At 45.8% G+C, this 24,661-nt stretch overlaps 1 protein-coding gene across 1 annotated transcript in view; it reads left to right on the top strand.

Moving 5' to 3' along the window:
• Positions 1 to 8,648: 8,648 nt before the first annotated feature.
• The window catches only part of SPTB (spectrin beta, erythrocytic), a 76,588-nt gene continuing 60,575 nt past the window's right edge, over positions 8,649 to 24,661 (top strand). The window contains exon 1 of the mRNA XM_003408711.4: positions 8,649 to 8,793. Coding sequence (XP_003408759.3) covers positions 8,655 to 8,793 — 139 coding nt within the window. The 5' untranslated portion in view covers positions 8,649 to 8,654. The remainder of the gene's footprint in view (positions 8,794 to 24,661) is intronic.

Here is a 24,661-nt window from a genome sequence, read left to right as displayed (position 1 = left end):
ACTGACATTTCTGTGACATGACAAAAAATATGAAAGACTTCTCAGCTGAGTGGGGTTAGGCTTCCCTGTCTAGAAGAGTTCTGTGTGAGAAGCTGCTGCTTTCATCAATTTCTCGAGTGAGGAAATTGAGGCAGGGGTTGAGTTAGAGCTTTCTTAAGAGGTTTTAAGATTTATAGAGATTTGTGGGAGCTTGGACCCTATTGCCACTGCCCATCCCTTCTCCCACCGCAGCCCAGCAAAAGAGGAAGAGGTGGCTCAGATGTGTGGTTGAGGCAGCAGGAGCACAAGTGACAAAATCAGGACCTTGGTGCCCAGATGGAATCCATGGCATTTACTGCCACGTGCCAAGTTGCCAACCCCTTCGCCATCTTGACTTCCAGACTGACCTCCAAATAGTGTGTCTTATGTAGGGACCACTCTTATCCTTTTAAGAAGCAGCACTCTGCATTTCTCAGAATAAATGCCTCATTCATTTATTCAATGGAAATTTTTTTGGCTCCATTTCACGCACCAGGCATTATGCTGGGTAATTTGGATAAAAAGGATAAATAAGGATATCCCTGACCTCTAGTGACTAACAGCCTATTGGGAGATTTAAAGAAATAATTATTATTGCACAGTAATAGTAATTGTATATATTATTATCTATACAATAATTTTTTATACAATAATTGTATAGATTATTATATGATGAAGATAAGCACTGAGTGTTATGGAAACATGAAAGAACCCCTCTCCTCGGGATGTGGGTGGAGGTGGGGCAATGTCTTAAAAGAAGTGAAGGCTAAGCTGAGTTCTGAAGAATATTAAATTATCCAGAAAAAGAAGAAGGGTTTTCTGGGCTTAGGGGACAGCGTGTACAAAGGTCTTGGGTCCAGAGAGACACCAAGACTTGAATGGAGTTCATTATGGATAGAATGTAGAATTGGGAAAGTTGGGGGGAAGAGTTAGAGATAGTGCTCAGGTAAGGTATAGATCATGAAGGGCTTTGCCTATGATTCATTATGAATTTTAAACTTCCTTCTGAAAGTGACATTTTCATATTTGTATTTTACGACGATCTTACTGACAGCAGTATAGAGTTGGCGTGGTAGGCAAAAGAGCAAATATGAATGCAAAGAAACCAGGAGGAAACTACTAAACTTGATATGGTGGTAGCCAGAAGTTGGGGGAAACAGTGGAGATGGAGAAGAGCAGAGATCTGAGAGACGCTGAATTTAGGAGATACTAGGAAGGAAGATAGGGCTAGATCATGACCCCAGGTAGTGGGAGTTTTACTTTTTTTAAGTCTTGAGCCTGTAAAAATGATGGGAGGGAGAAAAAGTCAAAGTTTATCTTCCTCCCAGGATTCGAGGGCTGGCCAGAAGGAAGGACTGTGAGGAGCTGGTCTCAGTTGGTAATTGCAGTGAGACTGCGGGGAGGGAACGGGGCTGAGGAGGGGACCCTGTGCTTGGGTCATCACTGGCTGTCCCCAAGCCCCTCTTGACTCCTCCGACCACTGGGCATAGAGGCAGTGGACAATCCATGGGGTAGAAAAGAAGGAAACGGTGACCTTACTCAGATTCTAAGAAAATGCCATGTTTTCTAAGTGCTTGAAAATTTTAATTGTTTTAAATTGCAGGAGGAGGTAGAGATGTCTAAATTTCAAAGTATGGGATGTGGCACAAATAAAGTTGTAGAGGCATTTAACCTGACAGTGGAGGTGGAAGAGGGAACATGTGGACCCTCTTGGTTAGAGCAGAGAGTTAGCTTAAGGGAGAAAACCAAATTGTGTAGGACTTGGATTCTAGACTGTGCAATGGAGAGAGTCGTTGAAAGCATACAGAGCAGGGATGTGTTATCATGGGAGGGGTTGTGTAGGACAGATTGAAGAGACTGAGCATGAATAGAGATGGACCATTATTCAAGTCCAAGTAGGAAGTGGTAAGGGCCTGAAATGAAGTGGAAGCTTTAGAACAGAAAGGAATAGCTAAAGAAAGAGACATTACAGAGGCATAATTGACTGGCCTTGGTGATGAATAAATGTTGAATAAGTGCTCAATGCATGTAAGTGGGACAACTGAATGAGTGAAAGCATAGGTCAAGGACTATGGTGGGATAGATGTGTTTAAAGAGGCTCCAGAGTTTGAGCTTACGTCTCTAGGAGAATGGTAATATTTATCAAGCACCTACTATATCCCAGGCGTAGTACTGGGCACTGGAATACAATGAAGAATTAGACAGAATTGGGTACCTGCAGGGAGCCTATAGTTTAGGCAGGAAGTGGGAAAAAAAGAGAAGTAAATGGAGGTTCATCTTTTTTGGCAAGGACATCGTAGATGGAGCTGTGTCCTTCACATTGCATCATATCAGGAGGCACATAAAATCTTGGTGATACTAAGATTCGTCACTGAATTCAGGTGCTGAGAACTTGACCCCTCCATTGTAAAATACCCTCTCAATCTATTATCTAGAGGTTTTGTTATTTGACAGCCTTTTTTTCTGAACAATTATTTCATTAGAAATACCATTTCAGTGACTATTTCAAAACATTTATTTCAACCTATGCTTGACCACCTCCATTGTCGAAGCCTGACCACCTCCCTAGGCAGTTCTGATCAGAGAAGAGAAAGATCACTATGGGTATTCTAGAAAAGCCCTCCAGAAAGGAGAGAAATTGGGCTTTTTTTTTTTTTTCATTCAAATACCATAGAATTGCTTATTCTGAGAGAGGAGGCCAGCGGCTATCTCAAAAGTGATGAATTGGGAGAGATAAGAAGAAGTGGGACTGGAGAACAGTAGCTTTTTGTAAATGTAGATATTGAGCCCAAAAATCCCGATAGAGGATACTCTTCGAAAAGCATGTGTATTAAGGGCATCATCCCTCCTCTCTGCTTAAATCATTCCAGTGGCTGGTTGCCTCTGTGCTGGACATGAGGTGCTGACAGATTGTGGTTAAGTTAGTGGGCTGATGGGCCAATCCCTGTATCAGAGCTGAGCAGCACCTGTTCCCCAACAAAATCCCTCTAAGAGCTGTCAGAGCCGTGAACCCACCCTGCCCCTCCCCAACTCCAGCAGCTGCAGCATAACTGGAGCTAGTTCTTAGTAGGAGATTTTTCCATGATGAGGGTGGACAAGTTGTGACATGTGGGCCTGAATTCCCTGCCTGGTGACATAAACTGGAACAGGAGGGTCTGGGCAAGGCCTCACCAAATGGCAGTGACCTAGGCTGACCAGGATATTGCAAACGCATGGGGATCCTTGAGGGTAGCAACCACAGATAGGAACTGGAGGACTTTCAGAACCAGGAACCATACCCTGACACTGATTTAGTAGTTTGGGCAGGTCAAAAAGGACGCTGCAGAGCGTGGGAAAGCAGAGTGTGCTGTGGGGAGGGGGAAACAGCTTGGGTCAGGCACTACCTGTGGTATCTACGTGGTGGAAGGGTCACTCGCAAGCTGCATGCTTAACTGGGCCTCCCCATTTCCCCATGGTCCTGACACTTTCCTGCTCTGCTGGCATGGGAGCCATGTGGTCAGTCTTAGCCATATGGAGTCTCAGCTGTACTGTAATGTGTAGGTGAAGACCTCTGGTAGGCAGAGGGGAGCGCCAGGCTAGAGCCTGGGGGTGGGAAGAAGCGATAGATTTAGAGTAATCGGCACTGGGCATTTCTTTAGTTCTCACTATGTTTTAGTGAGCGTGTGTGTGTGTGTGTGTGTGTGTGTGTGTGTATGTGCGATGTGTGTGTATTTATATATTCAACTGTTCTTTAAGGGGTCTGTGAATATGCAGTGAGACTGCTCAGAGGGAGTGGAGGGATGTTCCCTTTTTGGTAAACGCACTGGCAGCAAAGCTACCAGGAAACTCCCAGATTTAGTCTCCTGACCTAGGCGACCATACTACCAAACTGTTAAAAGCAGGCGAGCCGTAGTGTAAGGGAACAGGACACACCAGGAAGCAGATAACGGTTCAAACCTTACAGCTAGTGTAAACAAAAATAGTGGGCCTAAATTCCCTGTCTGAGGGAGACAGTGCCCAAGCTGCTGTAACAGCCTGCACCTGTGGCCTGGCTAAGGCAAAGGACGACATTGCCCTGTTTTTCGCCGTTTCCCACTCCTGAAGTAGACCTTTGTGCTTTGTCACGACTCACATTCGTGTGGCCTGGGAAAGAGGAGATGGCACTGTTTACTCTGTTAGATGGATGTGGGTTGGAAGGGAGGAAGAGAAGCGTGGTCTTCTGCTCACCCACCATGACTGCGCAGAGAGGAAACGTGTGAGGAGAGCTGATGTGTCCTAGCAGGGCTCCTACTGCACCCTGCAGCAGGGAGAGGGCGCCACTTCCTCAGTTTCTCACTGCCCTGAATTAACTGGGCACAACACGTGAGCTTGAGATTCCAAGGCCTAACACCTGATCTCAGGAGGGATGGGTTCCTGGGCACGCTGTGAAGGGTGGAGACGGAGTTGCGTCAGTGATACTACGAAATCCGTTTACCGGGCAGGCGTTCCTTCTGAGAGTCAGTGCTCTGTGGGATCAGATGAGCTTTTCAGTACTGAGCTATGGGCAGGTCTCCTAGGGAACCACCCTACTCAGAATGTAACCTGTGGTCAGGGAGAGACAGAAGCTCCCTGGGTGAGGGAGTGAGAGAAACTTGTACTGGCAGCAGCTGCCTCTGGACCATGTATTTGGAGACAGGACTGTCCAGCTGGTAGACAAGATGGATGGGGAAGTCACACAAACTAGGGAAGACCCATCTACACTTTGATAAGAGTCTGGTGGGTTAAGAGAAGAATTTCTTGGGAGCTTGAGAGTGAAATGGGGAGCAGGGGGATGGGAGCTTCGATGTGGAAGATGGACAAGGAACTATTTCTTATGCCTTTTTTCTGGGGATAGGTTTGCTGGCAGGGGAGGAGGGTGGCAGTTTAGAGTCTAATTTTAGCCATGTACTTGCAGCCCTCCATGATTCGTGGAGGGTCACTCAAATGCACAGATGATGTATATCACTGAATATGTGACCAGACTACCTCATCTCCAATTTCCCTTCAGGTACTGACTTAAATGTTATTTCCATCATCCCCCACTTGGTTAGGTGCACCCACCATGAGCCCCAACATATGTTATTGATTTAGTCATGGTAGTTTCTCTATGGAGTCTCTGTGATTAACACACACAGCTGCTAATAAAAAGATTGGCGCTTCGAGTCCACCCAGAGGCATCTCAGAAGAAGGGCCTGGCAATCTACTTCTGAAAAATCAGCCATTGAAAAGCCTATGGACCACAGCTCTACTCGGACACACACAAGGTCACCGTGATTCGGAATTGACTCAACAGCAATTGCTTTACTGGTTTAGTTTCTTCATAGCCAGGCCTTCGAAGGGCCATTATAACAGTAATGGACATAGAAGTAGGTGACGCTGGGAAAGCACTGGATTGAATTTGGTGTCAGCCACATCTTTTTTTTCCTGAAATAATCGTTTGTAGCTTTCCTGTTTTCTTTTCTTTGCCTTTAAGGCCTTATTTTCCAAGAGCTTTCTTGCTGCTAAGCACAGCTGGCCCATTCCCCTTCCCCCATCAGATAGAGCATCATCTGGGTGAGATGCTGGGTGGACCTGGCTGGGGAGCAGGACACAGGAGTCTCACCCTAGCCGCTAAATTTTGTTTCCTTGGTGTTTCTTTTCAGGGACCAAACCCTTCTGACAAATCTAGAGTTGTGTAGACACACATAGATACAATTTCTCATTCCCAACAGAACCGCTGCCTGGCTGCAGCCTTCTCTGAGCCATGGTCGCAGGAGGGATGGCATTTTTAAGCACAATGAATTGCTGTCAGCCACTGCTGGGTTGCGCGTCTGCACCCGGGGCCATCAATCTTGTCTTGCGCGCTGGGCCCGCCGGTTCGCCTGCTCAGGCTCTTCTTTCTAGGGCAGGCTTATTTACGGAGCTGCAGCAAAAGTAATCTCACTCCCTCAGCCCCGTGCCCTGGGCCTCCCGCGGCCACTCTTAAAAATAGCCCAGGACGCAGAGGGAGAGCCAGGGTCCTATTACCTCCCTTTCTGGGTCTGATCTCACCTCACTGCCTGTGTCTGGCAGCTCTGCCCTTCTCGGGGGATGCTGGACAAGCGTGCGGCCGGCTGGAGGTGGTCAGCCTATCAAACTCTCTCTGGCTCAGAGCTCTGAGTGAGGAGTGGTTTCCCTTAAGGGAAGGAGGACAAAGGTATGGCAGGTGGGAGGTCCTTCCCAGCTATCTTTGCCCAGCCAGCTGAGTGCGAAATCTCAGCCCTGGAAGTAGTGTGTCCATTTGTGGAAGAGGACAGGCTGTCCAGAGGGAGAAGGGTGTTCCTGGGCACCGCCCTGGCATTGTGGGGCATGCCATGTTCAGGGTGACAGCTGGCTTCCCCACCTAACCCCCACCTCTTCCCCCAAGTGGCAAACGCCTTTGCAAAGCCTGAGCAGCTGGGCATTGCCCTCTGTTTCCATGTACCATGTTCTCCCCCCACCTGCTTCCCTAAAATCCATCCAGTCAAGGGGGTTAAGCTGGGCAATAGTTTGGCCTTTGGTCCCAGCTGCAGCAGTAATTCCCTAGATGACCTTGGGCAGGCCTCATCCTGTATTAGGCTTTGGTTTTTTTCCCTTGTGCAATTGGGGTGGATAATTCTGGCACCTTTTTACCTCAGAGGGTTGTGGTGGGATTGATTGATTCATCAGATTGAGGAAAAAGTCTAAAGTGATTCTGTGTCCAAAAACAAGGGCTGTAGCAGTACAGTTACACTTGAACTGGTGTGCGCGTACTTGGGAGTGTGTGCATTTGGGTGCGTGTTGGGGGGGGGTTGCATGTTTTAGATGGGTAGGTTGGAGCATGTTTCTGTGTGTTGATGTGTGTCTGGTGTAAATGAATATTATTGAAAGCTTGTGTGTGTGGTGTATATGTGTGTGTGCATTAGAGCCATGTGCATGTGTGTGAGGATGTTGCATGTGTAATGTATGTGCACGCACATGTAGATAGGGTGGTTTACCTCACATCTCACCTGTTGCTGAGACTCTTGTCATGTGTCTGACTTACTGTTCCCCCCCATTGAAATAAAGACTCCTTACTCTCGTTGATATAAAGCTCTGGGCTCCTTGTTCTATCTTACAGACTTGATCTTTGGGTCGTTTAAGCTCCCTGGGGAGATGACTGAATGGCAGGTACAGATGAGTAAATTAAGGCTAAAGGAAAGCTAGTCATTTTCCAAAGGCCCAAGGTATCCAAGGCCTAGCTTGGCCTCTCTAACTTTTCTCCCCTGATACCCCCGCCGCAACTCTGGTTACCTTGTACATCTTCTGTTTTCTGTTACCTTGCCTGTCTTAACGTTCCTAACTCTTGCCATGTTCTTTCTCACCTTCAGAACTTTGCCCCATTCACTTTGTTTGGATTCTTTTCCCTTTCCATCTGTCTCTTTGTGGGATGCCTTAAACCTTCTTTTAGGTACCAGCTTAAATGTCCCTTCTCCTGACACCCAGTCCCCACCATGAGTTCTTACCTTGTTCCTTACCTTGTTCTTTCCCAGTGGTGGCACACGTCACACCTTATTGTAATTGCTAGTTTAACTGTCTGTCTCCCCTGCCAGAGTATAACCTCCATGAGGTCAGGGCCCTTCCTCACCTGCTCATAATTGATTAGCACAATGCCTCCCACCTAGTTGGGAGTGGATACATATTTGAATTAATCCTGAATGAATGAATGAACGAGCAAAAATGATAAATGACTGGCCGAGGGAGGACTCTGTGCTCCCGATGCCCATGTTCATGGCAGAGATACCTGTGGCATAGCACCGTCGTCTCTGGGATCCTGTCACCGCCATTGTCATCGTGCTGTCATTGTGCTGATGGTCTTGATTGGGGCAACAGGCTGCTCTGGACTTCTTGGTCTGTCTGGGGATTCAACAGGAGATGTTGTCTGAGAACCTGGCTGCACTTTAGAAAAGGCTAAAACAAGAGCTCAGCTTTCTGGATGTTTGTTGCTGGAAAAGAACTCGGAGGGGTCTTGGGCAGCCTCTGTGAGGTGTGAGCTTCCCAGGCAGAGTCCCGGGGCTGGTAACATCAGTGGCTTCTCTAAGCTTGCATTCATTTCTCCCCACTGATTCTTGTTGGAGTCGCTGATTCCTGACTCACAGCTTCTCCTTCTCTTTCCCTGTCCACAGTGTCCCCCTCCAGTTAAGTCTTGTCCCCCTTCTGCTGGGCAGGGGGCTGCTTTTCCCAGCACACACCCCCACAGCCTTTAACTCCCAGGAGAGCCACCCCCGCCCCGTTCTCCCTGGGTGGTGGCAGCAGGTTTGGAGAAAGCGGCTCACAGCGACTGACGTCTCCACCTGCTGGCCGTCCTGACCCTCGCTGCATGCAGCTCTCTGTCCCCACTGCCGCCGCCGCCGCCGCCGCCACTGCCGTTACTGTTGCTGCTACTGCTGCTGCTGCAATATTTTATAACACATGGCCCAGAGACCCCGGGTGGGAAGCATGCCCAGGCAGACGACACAGTGTGCAGCTTCCGGAAAGATCTACGTCTGTCAGATGCTCCAAATAAGTTTCCCCTGAGAAAAAGTCTGAGGGGCTGGGGAGCTAACCCTCTGACTGTGTTGCTCTCCCCCCAGGGACCCTTCCATGAAGACTGAGGCAGGCAGAGCTGCTGAGAGCCTGCTGACATGACATCAGCCACGGAGTTTGAAAGCGTGCCACCGTACAGCCGGATCAATGCCCGCTGGGATGCCCCGGACAGTGAGCTGGATAATGACAACAGCTCAGCCAGGCTCTTTGAGAGGTCCCGGATCAAGGCCTTGGCAGGTACCGTTTGGGGTGAAGACATAGCATAGGGGTTAGGGGCGCCGTTCTTACAATCCCGAGGTCCACTCCACTCCCCCTATGGCAAGTCCTGTGTGTCGGGTTAAGCCCTAGCGGGGCTCTGATGCAAATGTATTTGTGTGGCTCAGAGAGGCCGGGCCCCTCGGGAATGCAGGCTCAGGCAGCCTTTGCTCCTGGCATCCCCCAGTTCCTCCCAGGGACCACTGAGAGCCAACGTGCCAGGTGGCCCCCACCCTCTGCCTCTGTCCTAAATGACCTGTGGCCAAAGTCAGAAGTAAGGGAAAGTCTGGGTGAAGGAGTGGCTGAGAGGGCCGATCAGCATGGCAGAGGTGCATGGGACCTCTCTATGTGCCCCCATTCCTGCTTGGTCCCGAATGGAGGAAGCACCGTCCTGTCTGTGATCCCAAAAGAGAAGAATGATTCGAGATAAGAATAGATAACATAATAGATAACATTCTACCTGCAATGCCTCAGGAAGGAGGATTTTCTGGACTAAACCTCTCATCCTTGAACTGGAATTAGATTTTTACTTAGCAGGTTCATAATGGATTTCAGGGTCTCTCTCTCTGTGTGTCTGTCTGTCTGTGTGTGTGTGTGTGTGTGTGTGTGTGTGTGTGTGTGTGAGAGAGAGACAGAGAAGAAAGAGAGAGAGAGAGATCTTAAATCTCCAGTAGAAATGGCTTTTCCTCCCCCTACTGGCTGAGTTCTGACTTTGATTCTTGGAATTTTTTTCCGCAGCCCCTGTGGCCATTGCCGCCCTGGAGTCTGACCTGGGGTAGTAGAGCTTGACCCTAACCTAGTCCTTATTCAATAAAGAAAGTTTGAGTTACATGGGGTGGTATGGGGCAGGGCAGCGGGGAGTTCCTTCACCTTATCCACCTGTCATTGGCCCAAATCACACTTGCTTCTTCCTCATTGATTGTTCCCATATTCTGCCCTGTAAGAAAGGTGCACCCTTCCCTATAAGGACTTTCTGGAGTGACTCTCTCATTGCCCACCGCCCCCCCGCCCCCGGCCCTGTCAGAAGGTTATGGTAGGTTTCTTCACCTTCCCTTCAACCTCTCTTCCCTCCACTCTTTTCCCAGATGCCTTGGTCCCCCACTGACCTTGAGGCATGATCAGGTGTCTCAGTCTACCTGGGTCATATTGACCTTTCACCTGGAGGTATCTGGGTTTCTCATCTTCCTAAAAAGGGTGTGGTGTCTCTTGTCATGATGGAGAATCCAGTTTGGTCCCAGTAATCACACTGCATGCCCTTGCTCTTTGCAGATAACTCCCTTGTTTTCTTCCTTCACCTCCTCCTAAGGACTCCCTACCTCTCATACTCCTTCCTAGTTTTCCTTGGGGGCAGATCATAGCATCAACCCTGTGCTTTTGCTTATGTAATTTAACCTCTTTAAATAATCGGACTGGGAAATTTTGGCTTTGTCAGTCCAGCTGTACCCTTTTGTATGTCTGTGCTGGGTAGATTTGGCTGTAATGACCCTGGTGGTGCAGGTGGAGGGAGGAGTAAACCATATTCCTCAAGGTTTGCCAAAGGACAGTGGGAGGAGAGAGATGGTCTTTTGTGCAGGACTCCTTTGACCTGTTTCTCTGTACTATTTTTTTTTAAAACCAAAGCAAATTCAATTTTGACAATTATTTATTGCACTCCTACTATGTCTAAAGTTAAACCTCTGTGCTAGGCATGAAGGTGGAGAGGGAAGCCATAGAGCAATCGACCCAATATCTATCTCTAAGGAGTTTATAATCTATTAGGGAAAATGAACTCTGTTCACAATTAATTAGCATGAATAGAATCAGAGAAGAATTGTAGGAGACGCATCAATTAAATAGCAATGAGAGAATAAAGGAGGGGATGCAGGGGAATTAGGGAATAGCTTGTGGAGGAGGTGGCCCTGGAGCTGGGTATTGAAAGGTGCCTGACAGGCAGATGACCTAAGGGTGTCTCTGATTGGCCTGTACAGTAGCCAGGTCTGAAGAACAGCTTGGGAAACTGGTGGAGGTAGGATAAAGATGGCAAGCACAAGTGAGCATCCACACGGGAAACTTCATGGTCAGTACTAGGTTGATGAGAAAAGAGCCTTTGCTAGCCTTGGCAGTACCTTTGTTGTTGTTGTTGTTGGCTGCGGTCAAGAAACCAAAGGATAACGGGGCCTCATCAGTTGCACTTCCTGGGTCAGCATCTCCTCCAGGTTCTTGCCTTCTCCCCTTAGTGACCCATGGTTAGAAGACCTGCATTTGCTTAACTTGTTGTTGTTGTTAGCTGCCATCGAGTTGGCCCCAACTCATGGCAATCCCATGCACAATGGGATCAGATTATTGTGATCCACAGGGTTTTCACTGGCTGATTTTTTTGGTAGTAGTTAGTACATGGCTGGGAATCAAACCTGTCCCTCATGGGAGGCAAGAATTCTGTCACTGAAGGACTGCTTTATTTGAATGATTGAACCTGATATTTTCTACGTCTAAGTCAACTACCTCTGAGCTTCGAAGGACTCAATTCTGCCTTTCATATTATTCCCAGCTCCTCCTCCCTGACCCCAGATAAACAATCCATCTGGTTATTCTACCTGGGGACCACCACTCTGGTATACAAGTATCCGACCTCTCTCCAGAATGAATAACCTTTGATTTGAAGCTACGTATCAGCCTGACCAAAGGGAAGGGGGTGGGGGAGAGTTAAGAAAATGCTACAAAAGGCTTCTATGAGGAGATGGGTTTGATCTTGTCAGTGCCAAGGGGAGGGCCATAGGTGCAATAGCAATATTTTCCCCACAGATCCCTGGGCAGATTTTAACTTCTTAACATCAGCCTCTAAGCTGGCAGCACTTCATGAGGTTAAGATGGGAGTAGTCCTGAGGTTTCTTTCTGAACATGGAGCTGGTTGTCTCTGCTTTGATGGCTATTTCTGGCACTTTTCTGCTTTTGGGACCTGCTTTGAGGGATTAGAGAAGAGGGACTAGCGGAAAGGCCTAAGTTCCTATCCCTCTATGAGGCTCCAGCCTTCATGTTTGCATAGGAAGTCTCCCAGTGTCTCCTAGAGCCACCCTCATTGTCACTCACACCCCATGTCCTCTTTCTTTTTATACTGGGAGCCATCTAAATGGGGATGAAGTAGTGCAGGCTGCAGAGAATCTACCAGCCAGGCTGCCCGCCCTCTAGACTCCCTCTCCCCATCCCACAGGAGGTCTGCCTGCCTGTGCACTGCTCCCCTGCCCTTGGGTATACATCCCAGTGACCCTGGGCTGAGGATGCTGCCTCAGGGCATATGTGGCCCAGCTAGAAGAGGAGGGAGTAAAGGAATGCCACAGAAAGACGATCCAGAAGAGAAGCTGTATGCATTAACCACCCTCCTGCTTCCTCTTTTCCCTCCCCTTCCGCTTTCCTCCTCCCCCTGCATCCTCCCCACTCCCCCTGCTGTACCTGTGCACACAGCTCGCATGGCATCGCAGCATCCCATGTACCACCCACTGCGTGATTTATGGCCCCTCAGTGCACAGAGGCATCTTGAAGGTTGCAGTGCAGAGAGCAGCCCATAGCCTCCTGAGAAGGGCCTGTGAGGAAGATACTGACGTGTTCTTTCTCAGCCTCTCTCCAGTTCTTTGACCTGTCAAGCAATTTTTAAGAAAGAGACTAAACAGAGCCCCTCCTTTTAAAACAAAGTGCACAAAATTGTGCTGCCAACTCTGGTTTTGCCTTTAAATTGGAACCCAAGTGATGTTTCAAACTATAGGTGACCTTCTTTTCTGCATTATCTCTTTGTAGTTGTCTTCCTAGAAGTGAGATGAGGCGGAGCAGTGAGGTTGGTTGAGGGCAAGTCAGAGAACGCAGTGGGGCAGCAGGTGCATGGAAGGCGACATCTCTGTCCTGCTCTGAAGCACATAGTTGCTGCCACTTTTAACCTTGAATGTCTCCCTGATCCAACAGTGACCAGTGGATGTTCCATCAGAGCCTTGGGATGGTGTCCCTCAGACTCTGCTGCTCCCTGCCCACCCTCCTTGCTCTCCACGGAGGGTAGGGTGTAGCATGGACACCTCCCTGACTTTGCTGGCCAAAGGCCCCAGGGTCTCCTGAAGGAACACTTGGCCTCTGCTTCTGGCCCTTTCCCCCTCTGCACTGGGGTAATGCTGATGCCAGGTGCCCCAGTTGCCTGGGAAGGGCTTTGTGTCCAGAGGAGAGCAGGATTTCCCCACCAGGAACAGGGCAGCAGCTTCTTGGCACCTGGTTAGGTCGGCAGATGCAAAAGCAACTGCGGAGACCAGGGTATTAGCATTAATGGTTGGATCACCTCTCTCCAGCTACCTGTGAGAACAGAAGAATTAATGATACCTGCAAGATGGTATATTAATGGGAGGGTTTTTTTTCCCCCACACCAGATTTCGAAACATAAAATAGAGTTTATTTAGAGACTCCCAACATTTTGGGAAAATATGCTATTCATGGAAATACCTATAATCATTTTAATGTACAGTCAGAGGAAAAAATAATTGGATCAGCAGCTTTCTCTTGAAAGTCAGCCATTGTGAGATGCCCCTCCCCTGTCCCTCAGGCAGGCCACTGTGTAGATACCTGTGCAGATAAACCTGCTAGGGCCTTGCCCTCAGGGAGAGGCCAGTGTGCCACCTGCACTCCATGCTCCAGGGCAGGTTTCCCCTGCCCAGGATATAACACCTTCTTCTATTGTCCCCTCTTCCCTCCTGATACAAGCTGTTCTTCCACTCTGATAACTCTTTGCAGAACCACGGCTCTTCTCCTTCTGCGGGTGACTGCTATCTATCATCGCGAAGATGCCTTATCAAATATTAATACATGGAGGTTAATAATAAGACTGTCCCCTCCCCATGTGGTGCAGTCTGAGAGAGCCGTGTTAATAGCCTCTTCCATCTTTGGGACACTCCCGTGGGCTGTCAGCTCCACTTCCAAGGGTAGGCTGACACCAGGCCTTAGCCATGCTTATGGCTCCAGGGCACAGCAGCACCCACCTCCATCCCCCCATGGGACCCTGCAGGCTGCTTGGCTGAGGAGGTACCAAGGGTGTTGTTTTCAGAGCATCTGTAGCAATAGTTCATTTTCCCTTTTTTATCATGTCATTTGGGAGAAAAATGTGGCAATCTGCGCCTGTAAAGAGTACAGCCTTGGAAACCCTATGGGGCAGTTCTGCTCTGTCCTGTAGGGTTGCTGTGAGTCAGAATCGACTTGATGGCAATGGGTGTTGTATTATTGAGAGAGAATGACAGGGAGTGTGGGAGCAGCTGAATGTCTGGGAGCATTTTCCTTCCACACCCTTCAGCCTCTAGACTCTGGAAACTAGACCATCCAGAGCATCTCACTTTACAGTCTGGTGAGAGAGAGCGGTAGATCGAATAATCACACGTGTGTCTCTATATACAAGTGCATGTGTGTGCATAATGACAAGTTAGGATAAATGCTATGAAGAAGACTTGCTGGGAACTCTGAGTGTATCACATAACCTATGGCTTATAACGCCTACTCAGCTAGGATAAGTAGGGCCCTATTGGAGCCAGAGTATAAGGGGAATGGTGGAGAGAGCAAGAAAGGGAGGCAGGAGCCAGATTGTGGAGGGCCTTGTGGGCCTTGGCTGTCAGTCAGGGTCCTGTCAGGAAATAGTGGGACTCTCAAAAGATCTGGCTGAGGAGTTTAATGAGGGAGTTGTTTGCGAAGGAGTGGCAGAGCTGAAGGGACAAAAGAAGGGAGCTGTTACTAGGGAGAGCTATGGGGGTCTTAGGGCAGGAGCTGTCACCTTGGAGGAGGGCCAGATGGCTGCAGCCACTGCCAACTCACTGAAGTGCATTTAGCAGGGGAGCAACATGGTTAGATTTGGGTTTGTAAAGATTACTCTGACTTCAATAGGAAGAGCAGGTGGTGGGAAGACTGTGTAGAAGTCCGGAAAAGAAAACATGGCTGCTTGTCTCAGCTTAGTGACCATCGATGAGGAGAAAAGCGGTATGTCCCACTGATGTCATTCTTTTGGCCTCCTGCTGCTATAATGGGCTTTCCCTAGGTAGGTGACCTTGGCCAAGTCATTTTTCCACTCTGGACCTCAGTTTCCTCACCTGTGACATGAGGGACTTGAAACAGGTGATGGCCAAGGCCCTTCCAGCTCCAACAGCCTGAGAAGAAGCCACCTGTATAGTAGCACTGACAGTGTGTTACTTGATCCCGAACTGCACAGCTTTGGGTCCTGGCTTGGGGGAAGGGCATCGACCCTTTATAGCAGATCGGTGGATTCTCCAAGTTCCCTGAGTTCATCCGAGGCATCTGCTAAGCCGAGGCTGGGGGTGAGTCCTGGCTCATCTTGCCTTCTGTGGCCTCATGTTCTCAGTGAGTGCAATCTCTGTGCAGCCACCACCTGCGTGCTTGATAACAGCTCCTGGTATTTGTACAGCTGCTTAGTGTTCTGGATGCTTTTTACCTAAATTGTCTCATTCAGCCCTTTCAACCAGCCCGTGAAGTAGGCAGGGAATAGCTACTACCATCCCCCTTTAGAGGTGAGGAAACCCTGGTGGCGTAGTGGTTAAGAGCTACGGCTGCTAACCATAAAACTGGGCAGGTTGAATCCATCAGGCACTCCTTGGAAACCCTTTGGGCCAATTCTACTCTGTCCTATGGGGCCGCTATGTGTCGGAATCGACTCGACAGCAACAGGTTTGGTTTTTTTGGTTTTAAAGGTGAGGAAGTTCATATGGCCAGGAAATGCTGGGCCAGGACTAACATCACCAGGTTTTAAAATCATCATAGCATTGTTTGGGCCACAGCACTTCACTTAGCAATATGCTGTGAATATCTGTTCACGTCAGTAAACATGCAAATTAATCACTGTCATGGCTGTATGTTCTTCCTTTGTATGAATGTGCACTAGTGTAAGTTAGCCAGCTTCCTAGTATTGGACTCTGATCACTTTTCAAGTCAGTCTTCACCTCTTATGTGCTTTATTCTTGCATTTGTATTTGCAGATATGTAGTGAGCATTTAAGATTCTGTCTTAGAATCAGCCCTAGCTAGATTATAAATCTTTAGAGGCAGGGGAATTATGTCTCAATACCAGTGTGATAAAAGTGTGATTGGCTGAAAGAGAAATTCCTCCCCAAACTAGTTAGCACAGGAAGAGTAGAATTCACGCCACCAACATCATTTACGGCTGTCCCCAGAGGGGTCTGCTTCTATGCTAGGCTTTACAGTGGATCAGCATCTGTGTCATCGAGGTTTGTCACAAGTTCTTGCCTTCCTGGCATGAGGGGGAAAGAAATCTCAAGTTGTAAACCCACAGAGGGCTTGACATTAAATTATTTTTTCAGGCCCTGGCCAGTGCTAGTTGTCCATGGGCCTCCCATGGTACTCTGTCTCTCACTTGTTTCTCTAACCTCCTGACTTTACCTGTAGGAGGCCTGGTGGTGTACTGGTTATCACTCAGCTGATAACTGAAAGGTCAACAGTTTGAACTCACCAGCCACTCTGTAGGAGAAAGATGTGGTGGTCTGCTTCGTAAAGATTACAGCCTTGGAAACTCTATGGGGGCAGTTCTGCTCTGTCCTACAAGGTCACTATGAGTTGGAATGGACTTGACAGCAGTGGGTTTGGTTTGGTGACTTTACATAGTTAAGACTATGAGCTGGTAAAAAGGCGAATGGCTTCCAGAAGAATACCTTTGTGACTTTTCATCAGTTGTTTATTCCCCAGGATCTATGAGCTTTGTATCCTGTTTTTCTTAATGGCTTTTATTGTTTTATTATAAAAGAAATAATATTCACTGCAGAAATTTTAGAAGAACATAAACAAGCAAACATCACCCACAGCCTTACCACCCAGCTCTAATAACACTCAGCTTTAGTGTTTTACTATGCATGTAGGTGGTTTACAAAACTAGGATCATGGTATACATACGGTTTTATAACCTGGATTTTCCCTTACGATGTATTATATTATCTTTCCTTGTTGTTCAAATGTTACTAATATCCTCATTATTGCTGTTGAGTCCATTTCAACTCATAGTGACCCCACATGACAGAGTAGATCTGCCCCAGAGGGTTTTCTAGGCTGTAATTTTTATGGGAGCAGATTTCCAGGTCTTTCTTCCATGGCCTCCTGGGTGGGTTTGAATCCCCAGCCCTTCAGTTAGCAGCTTAGTTCTTAAACTTTGAGCCACCAGGGCTCCTTAATAGCTTTGTAAAGGTACCAAATTTGTTAAATAATTTCCTCTTGTTGAATATTAGGTTGCTCTTGAGAGCTTTTTTTTTTTTTTTTTTGAGAGCATATTTTTAACAGAGAAAAGGAGAGGTATTAAGCACTCAAGGAATTTTATGGGAAGCCATGCCAGTAATAAATAGATGGGCTCCAAAGAGAAATTATTTCTCCTTTACCATTTGGCTTAAGAATAGCTAGTGGGAAACAGACTCTTATTTTTTAAAACAGCCCCACAGAGGACTTTTGATGACAAATTTTCTGGATGCCCATGACATCAAGAAGGAAGTTAGTACCAGGATGGGCAGGGCCAGGGACCCTGTGCAACTTGCCAAAAGGGAGGAGGAAAGTTGAAGGAAGAGCCAAGAGGAAGACTGGAGAGGGAAGGAAATGAAAAGCCTTGATCCTGAGGGGTGAAATTCAGATTTCAGAACCCCTGTAGGAAGATCATATATGATTCCATTTATATTAATCTCCATAATAGGCAAAACTATAGAGACAGAAATAGATTAATGGTTTCTTAGAGCTTAAAATGTTAAAAAGCAAAGATGTCACTTTGAGGACTAAAGTACACCTGACCCAGGCCATGGTATTTTCAATCGCCTCATATGCATGTGAATGCTGGACAATGAATAAGGAAAACTGAACAAGAATCCATGCCTTAAAATTATGACTCTGGCGTCATAATATACCATGGACTGCCAGAAGAACGAACAAATCTGTCTTGGAAGAAGTACAGCCAGGATGCTCCTTGAAGCGAGATGGTAAGACTTTGTCTCACATTCTTTGGACACATTATCAGGAGGGACCAGTTCCTGGAGAAAGACATTGTCTTAGCTGTCTAGTGGTGCTGTAACAGAAATACCACAAGTGAGTGGCTTTAACAAATGGAAATTTATTTGCTCACAGTTAGGAAGCTGGAAGTCTGAATTCAAGGTGCTGGCTCTAGGGGAAGGCTTTCTCTCTCTGTGGGCTCTGGAGGAAGTTCCTGGTCTCTTCTGAGCTTTTGCACTTGGGCGGTCTTCATGTCGCTTGGCATCTCTCTTCCCCCATCTCTGCTTGCTAGCTTGCTTTTATTAATCCTGCCTCACTAACATAACAAAGACAAGCCATTCCCAAGGAGGATTATAACCACAGGCATAGACATTAGGATTTACGACACATATTTTTGGGGGACACAATTCAGTCTATAACAGACATCATGCTTGATAAAGTAGAGGGTGAGCGAAAAAGAGGAAGACCCTCAGTGAGATGGATTGACGCAGTGACTGCAACAGTGGACTCAAACGTACCAACAACTGAAGATGGCGCAAGACCGGCATTTTGGTCCTGTTGTACACAGACTCCACAGAGTAACAACAGAACTGGGGAGTGGAGGCAGGAGGTGAGGGTATAAAGAAGGGAGTGCTAAAGGATATTTGGGGAAGAGGCTTCTCTTTGTGGTGATGAAAATGTTCTGAAATTGACTGTGGGTGTGGTTTCACGTATCTATAAATATACTAAAAAACCTTTGAATTCTGTACTTATGGGTGAATTGTATGGTATGTAAATGATATCTTAATAACACTGTTTAAAAAACAAAAACAACCCTGTGTAGGGAACATTCAGAAGGTAAAACCTCAGGGAGAGGAGTGGACCTTGCTGTCCTCAGGACCCAGCTTGCTGCCCTGGGTGACTGGGTGGTGCTTCTCACCTCATAAACCTTCTCTCTTTCCCCTCTACCTTGCCTGTGGGCTTGGATGGTTAAAGATGCTTCTGATTTTTGCCTGGTGAAAAATCCCTGAGGCAAGGACACACAAAAGGAACTAGAATTCTAGAAAGAAAAGGAAGGAAACATGGTTTAATATTTTCTTTAGAAGAAGAAAAATGTGTTTGTTCTGTATTGGATAAGTTATGAGTACACTCAATGGGTAAAACTCAAAAAGACATAAAAGGGCAAATAGTAACAAGTTTTTTTCTCACCTTGGTCTTCCAGACACCCAGTTCGTTTCCCGAAGACAACCAGTATTATCAGTTTCTTTTATGTATCTCCAGTAATATTTTATGCATATGCAAACAAATGGTGTATATTGTTTTTTCTCAGCTTAAAAAAAAACAACAACTATGTACTATTCTGTAATGTGCTTATGTAAAACCCATTCCCGTCGAGTTGATTCCGACGCATAGCAACCCTGTAGGTCAGAGTAGAGCTGCCCCATAGGACTTCCAAGGCTGTCATCTTTATGGAAGTGACTGCCACCTCTTTCTCCCATGGAGTGGCTGGTGGGTTCAAACCGCCAACCTTTTGGTTAGCAGCCAAGCCCCTGCTCTTCTTTTCACTCAATATATTATGTAGATTGTTTCGTATTAGTACGTAAACGAGCCACCTCCTATTCTTTTACAGCTGCGTAATAGTCCATTGAATGGATATCATACTCAGTTAAATCAGCCTCCTATTGGTGAATACTTAGGTTGTTTCCAATCTTTTGCTGTTTCAAAACTATCCAATGAATAGTCTTGTATGTGGGCTATTTTGTAAACATACAAGTGTATCTACAGGATAAATTCTTAGAAGTGGAATTACTGGGTCAAAAAGCACGTGCATTTGTAGTTCTGACTGGCATTGCCCAATTGCCTTTTGTAGAGGTTGCCCCAATTTACACCCTCGGCAGCAATACACGAGTGCTTTTTACCTCACATCCTTGCCAGTAAGGTATTTTATTTTTGATCTTTGCCCATCTGATAAGTGAAACATGGTATCTTAGTGTACTTGCATTTTATTTTTTGACTTTTAGTATAAAAAATTTCAAACGTACAAAAAAGTAGAGAGAAGCTATAGTGAACCCATCACCTAAACTTAACAGTTCTTAACATTTTACCGGAAACCCTGGTGGTGTAGTGGTTAAGTGCTACGGCTGCTAACCAAAGGGTCGGCAGTTTGAATCTGCCACGTTTTACTGTATTTGCTTCATCTATTTGAGGATGTGAAGTATTTTAGGGTAAATTGATGACCTCATGACCTTTTATCCCTAATTACTTCAGTATAAGGAACCCTGATGGCGCAATGGTTAAACACTCAGCTGTTAACCGAAAAGTTGGCAGTTCGAACCCACCAGCTGCTGTACGGGAGAAAAGACCTGGTATCTGCTCCTGTAGATATTTCAGCCAAGGAAACCCTATGGAACAGTTCTGCTCTGCCCTGTAGGGTTGCTAGGAGTCAAAATTGACTCAGTAGCACCTAATAACAATATCTACTACTACTACTTCAGTATGCATCTCAGAAAAATAAGACCATCCTACCTAATGCCATTATTACCTCTAATAAGATTAACAGTATTCCCCTAATATCATCTAATACCCAGTCAGTATTCAAAATTTCCCAGTTGTCTCAAAATGTCTTTTATGGTTAGTTTGTTCAAACTAATTCAGTCAAGGACCATGCATTGGATTTAGTTTTTGTTTATTTACTTTTTTAAGTATACTTTTACTAGGAGTAAGGCTGAGCAACTTTTTATATATTTAAGAGCCTTTTATAGTTTTTCTGTTAACTCTTTGTTCACATTCCTATGCCCATTTGCTATTGGATTTTTGGTCTTTTTCTCATTAATTTGTAGGTGTTGTTTATATGTATCCCTGGGTGGCACAGTTTGTGCCTGACTGCTAACCTAAAGGCTGGTGGTTCAAACCCACCCAGTGATGCCGTGGACAAAAGGCCTGGCAATCTGCTTCCATAAAGATGATAGCCAAGAAAACTGTATGGAGCAGCTCTACTCTGTAACACATGGATTCACTTGATGGTCCTGGGTTTTGGTTCTTTTTATATTAGGTAAATCAGCCCTTTGCGATATGAGTTACAGATTTTTTTTTTTCTCTCATTTGTTTCTTTGCCTATTCTGTTCTTTCCCACGCATTTCTTTTTAATATAGGTGAATTTTCAGTCATTTATTTTCTGGTTTTTGGATTTTGTGTCATATTTAAAAGGGCCTTCCCCACACTAACATTATTTTAAAAAATTCTACTGTGATTGATTTTGGCATGTTTATGGTTTCCATTTTTACGTTTCAATTTTTGACCCGGATGAAATTTATCCTTGAGTATGAACTGTGAATTCAACTTAATCTTTTCTGGATGGTCATCCAGGTTTGCCAACACCCTTTAATGAATAATCCTTCTTTCCCTTTCATATTTGAAATGTTGTCTTTATCAGATATTAAATTTCTGTACATGCTTGGGAGCATTCTGTTGATGTATCCATCTACTCCTATGCTACTACTATACAGTTTTATTATTATAACTTTATACTATGCTTTAATATTTGATAGAAAAAAATTTGGCAAGGTCAGTTTCCTTATATTACTCTTCTTTTTTAGAATTGTTTAAACTATTTTTGTTCACTTATTTTTCCAATGAATTTTTGAATCTTTTGTCTAGTTCCCACCAAAAGTTCTGTTGGAATTATGTAATTTAAATATGTTTAAGATAGTATTAAATATATAGATTAATATAGAGAAAACTGACATCTCTTTATATTTTCTTATCTAAGAACATGTTGTGCCTCTCCATCAGTTTAAATCTGTAGTATACTTCAGAAGCCATTTAAGGTTTTCTTCATATAGAGTTTGCACATTTCTTTTGAAATTTAGAATATTTGTCTTTTTATTATCATTGAGTGTCTTACAAATTAATATTTCAGAAAATGACCCTCACATACCTTCAGTGGTTCCTTTTGCTTCTCAGATAAAATCTAAACTACTTAGCCCATCATTCCTGGCTTTCTACATCCAGTTTAAAACCTACTTTCCACATGTTTTCTTTTTACCTGTAGCTATTCAATGACCCCTGAACAAGGCTTGTTCTTTTATGCCTCTCTGCTTGGGCTCATTCTGCCTCCCTGGCTGCAACGTGCATTCCCCTTCCTTGCCTGACCACTCACTTTCTTCATGAGGCCCCACTTGACTACTCTAATTGAAAATTACTTTTCTCCTTTTTGAGCCCTTAAGCGTGTATTGTATGAATCCTTTATCTAGTAACTAATCCAATATTACCTTACAACAGCTGTCATATTATTAAAATGAGCCGCCCTTTATCTCTTATGTGGTTGCAAAATTAACTGTGAATTTGTGCCTTGTCTCCAGTCTTAGTTTCTTAGTGCTGTCATAACACAAATATTACAAGTGGGTGGCTTTAAAGAATAGGAACTTATTTTTTCACAGTTCAGGAGGCTGGAAGTCTGAATTTAGGGCATGGCTATAGGGGGAAGTCCATCCCTGTCGGTGGCCCTGTGAGGTCCTTGGCATTTCTTGGTGTTCTTTGACATCTGCCTTTTCCCTGTGTGTGTGCCTCTGTGTCTGTTCTGCAATTTTTAGAACTCAGTAGTGCAGTAGTGATTAGGTTTAGCACCCCACCTATGATGTCACTAATGTAACAAAAGAAATCTTCTGTTTCCAAATAGGGTTATATTTACAGGTACGGGAGTTAGAATTTCAGCACATATTTTTGAGGGACACAATTCAATCCATGACATTTCCTCAACTAGGCTTTGAGGCTCTTGGGAAGAAGGAGCCTGCCTTGTGCTCCCCCACAGTATCTAGGACAGGGCCTTGCACATAATAATAGCAGTAGTAGTAATAGTAATGCTGGCAATGATAGTTAACATTATGGCAATCTTTCTGTGTGCCAGTTACTGTTTTAAGCACTTTCCACTCATTCGTTGTTGTTAGGTGCCATCGAGTCGGTTCCAACTCATAGTGACCCAGTGTACAACAGAACAAAACACTACCACATCCTGTGCCATCCTCACAGTCATTACTGTGTTTGAGCTCATTGTTGCAGACACTGTGTCAGTTCATTTCATTGAGGGTCTTCCTCTTTTTTGCCAGCCCCCTACTTTACCAAGCATGATGTCCTTCTCCAGGGACTGATCCCTCCTGATAAAATGTCCAAAGAGTTTGAGACAAAGTCTCGCCATTCTTACCTCTAAGGAGCATCCTGGCTGTACTTCTTCCAAGACAGATTTGTTTGTTCTTCTGGAAGTTCATGGTATATTCAGTATTCTTCACCAATACCATAATTCAAAGGCATCAATTCTTCTTCGGTCTTCCTTACTCATTGTCCAGCTTTTGAATGCCCATGAGGCGATTGAAAATACCATGACTTGGGTCAGGTGCACCTTAGTCCTCAAAGTGTTTTTTAACACTTTAAAGAGGCCTTTTGCAGCAGATTTGCCCAATGCAATACTGGCCAAATTTTTTAGAAGTAGATTGCCAGGTCCTTCTTTCTAGTCTGCCTTAGTCTGGAAGCTCTGCTGAAACCTGTCTACCATGGATGATCCTGCTGGTATTTGAAATACTGGTGGCATAGCTTCCAGCATCAGAGCAACACACAAGCTATCACAGTACACAAACTGACAGACAAGCAGTAGTCCACTCACTTATTAAAAACCGTTGCTGTCAAGTCAATTCCAACTCATAGCGACCCTACAGGACAGAGTAGAACTGCCCCATAGGGTTTCCAAGTAGCAGCTGGTGGATTTGAAGTGCCGACCTTTTGGTTAGCAGCCAAGCTCTTAGCCACTATGTCACCAGGGCTCTACTCACTTATTAGTAGATAAATATTTGAGGATTTTGTTGTTGTGGGGTTCTTTGACCTCAGACTAAACTTTTGAAGGGTGTTATAAAAGAAAGTCCAGGCATGATACATAGACAATAATTCTAGCTTGCCGATCAAAGAGGAAGATGAGTTTTCTAGGGGATGTCTAACACGTAGGGAGGAATGAGAATCCATAGCCTGGGAAAGGAAGGGAAAAGAAGAGAAATGGAGAGCCCCTGGGTTTGCTGGCAGCAGAGTTGCGAGTGTCTTCTGAGGCTCTAGTGGCTTTAAGACAGGCCATGATGGTGGAATCACCCTTTTTTCTGCACTGACAGGGTTGTTGTTGTTAGTTGCAGTTGAGTCAGTCCCTGCTCATGGCAAGTCCACGTACCATGGAAGGAAACACTGCCTGGTCCTGTGCTATCCCCATGATCAGTTGGGGATCGAACCATTGAGATCCATAAGGTTTTCGTTGGCTGATTTTTGAAAGTAGATCACCAGGCCTTCCTTTCTAGTCCTTCTTAGTCTGGAAGCTCCACTGAAACCTGTTCAGCATCATAGCAACTCGCAAGCCTCCACTGACAGACAGGTGATGGCTGCGCATAGGTGTGTTAGCCAGAAATCGAACCTGGGTCTCCCTCATGGAAGGTGAGAATTCTGCCACTGAACCACCAATGCCTCATACTGGCAGGATTAAAACCCATTGCCATCAAGTCCATTCTGACTCATAGTGACCCTGTAGGTCACAGTAGAACTGCCCCATAGGGTTTGTTGTTGTTAGGTGATGTCAAATGAGTTCTGATTTATAGCAACCATATAGGACAGAATAGAACTGCTCCATAAGGTTTCCAAAGAGAAGTTGGTGGATTTGAACTGCTGACCTTTTGGTTAGCAGCCAAGCTTTTAACCACTAAGCCACCAGGGCTCCTCTGGCAGGGTTAGGGCTCTGAAAATAAAGTCTGGGCCCTGGCAGGGCCTCTGAGGCCTCCTTCTCGCAGTAGGTCCCTGCAGGATAGCTCAGGTCCGCTAGGGACAGCGGGCTTAGTGTGCAGCCGCTTCTCCTGCCTGACCACACCACCAGG

The sequence above is a fragment of the Loxodonta africana genome, chromosome 10 (genome assembly GCF_030014295.1).
Source record: "Loxodonta africana isolate mLoxAfr1 chromosome 10, mLoxAfr1.hap2, whole genome shotgun sequence".
Lineage (NCBI taxonomy): Eukaryota > Metazoa > Chordata > Mammalia > Proboscidea > Elephantidae > Loxodonta > Loxodonta africana.
Note: the sequence above shows the minus strand (reverse complement) of the source record. Positions and strands in the feature narration are given on the sequence as shown.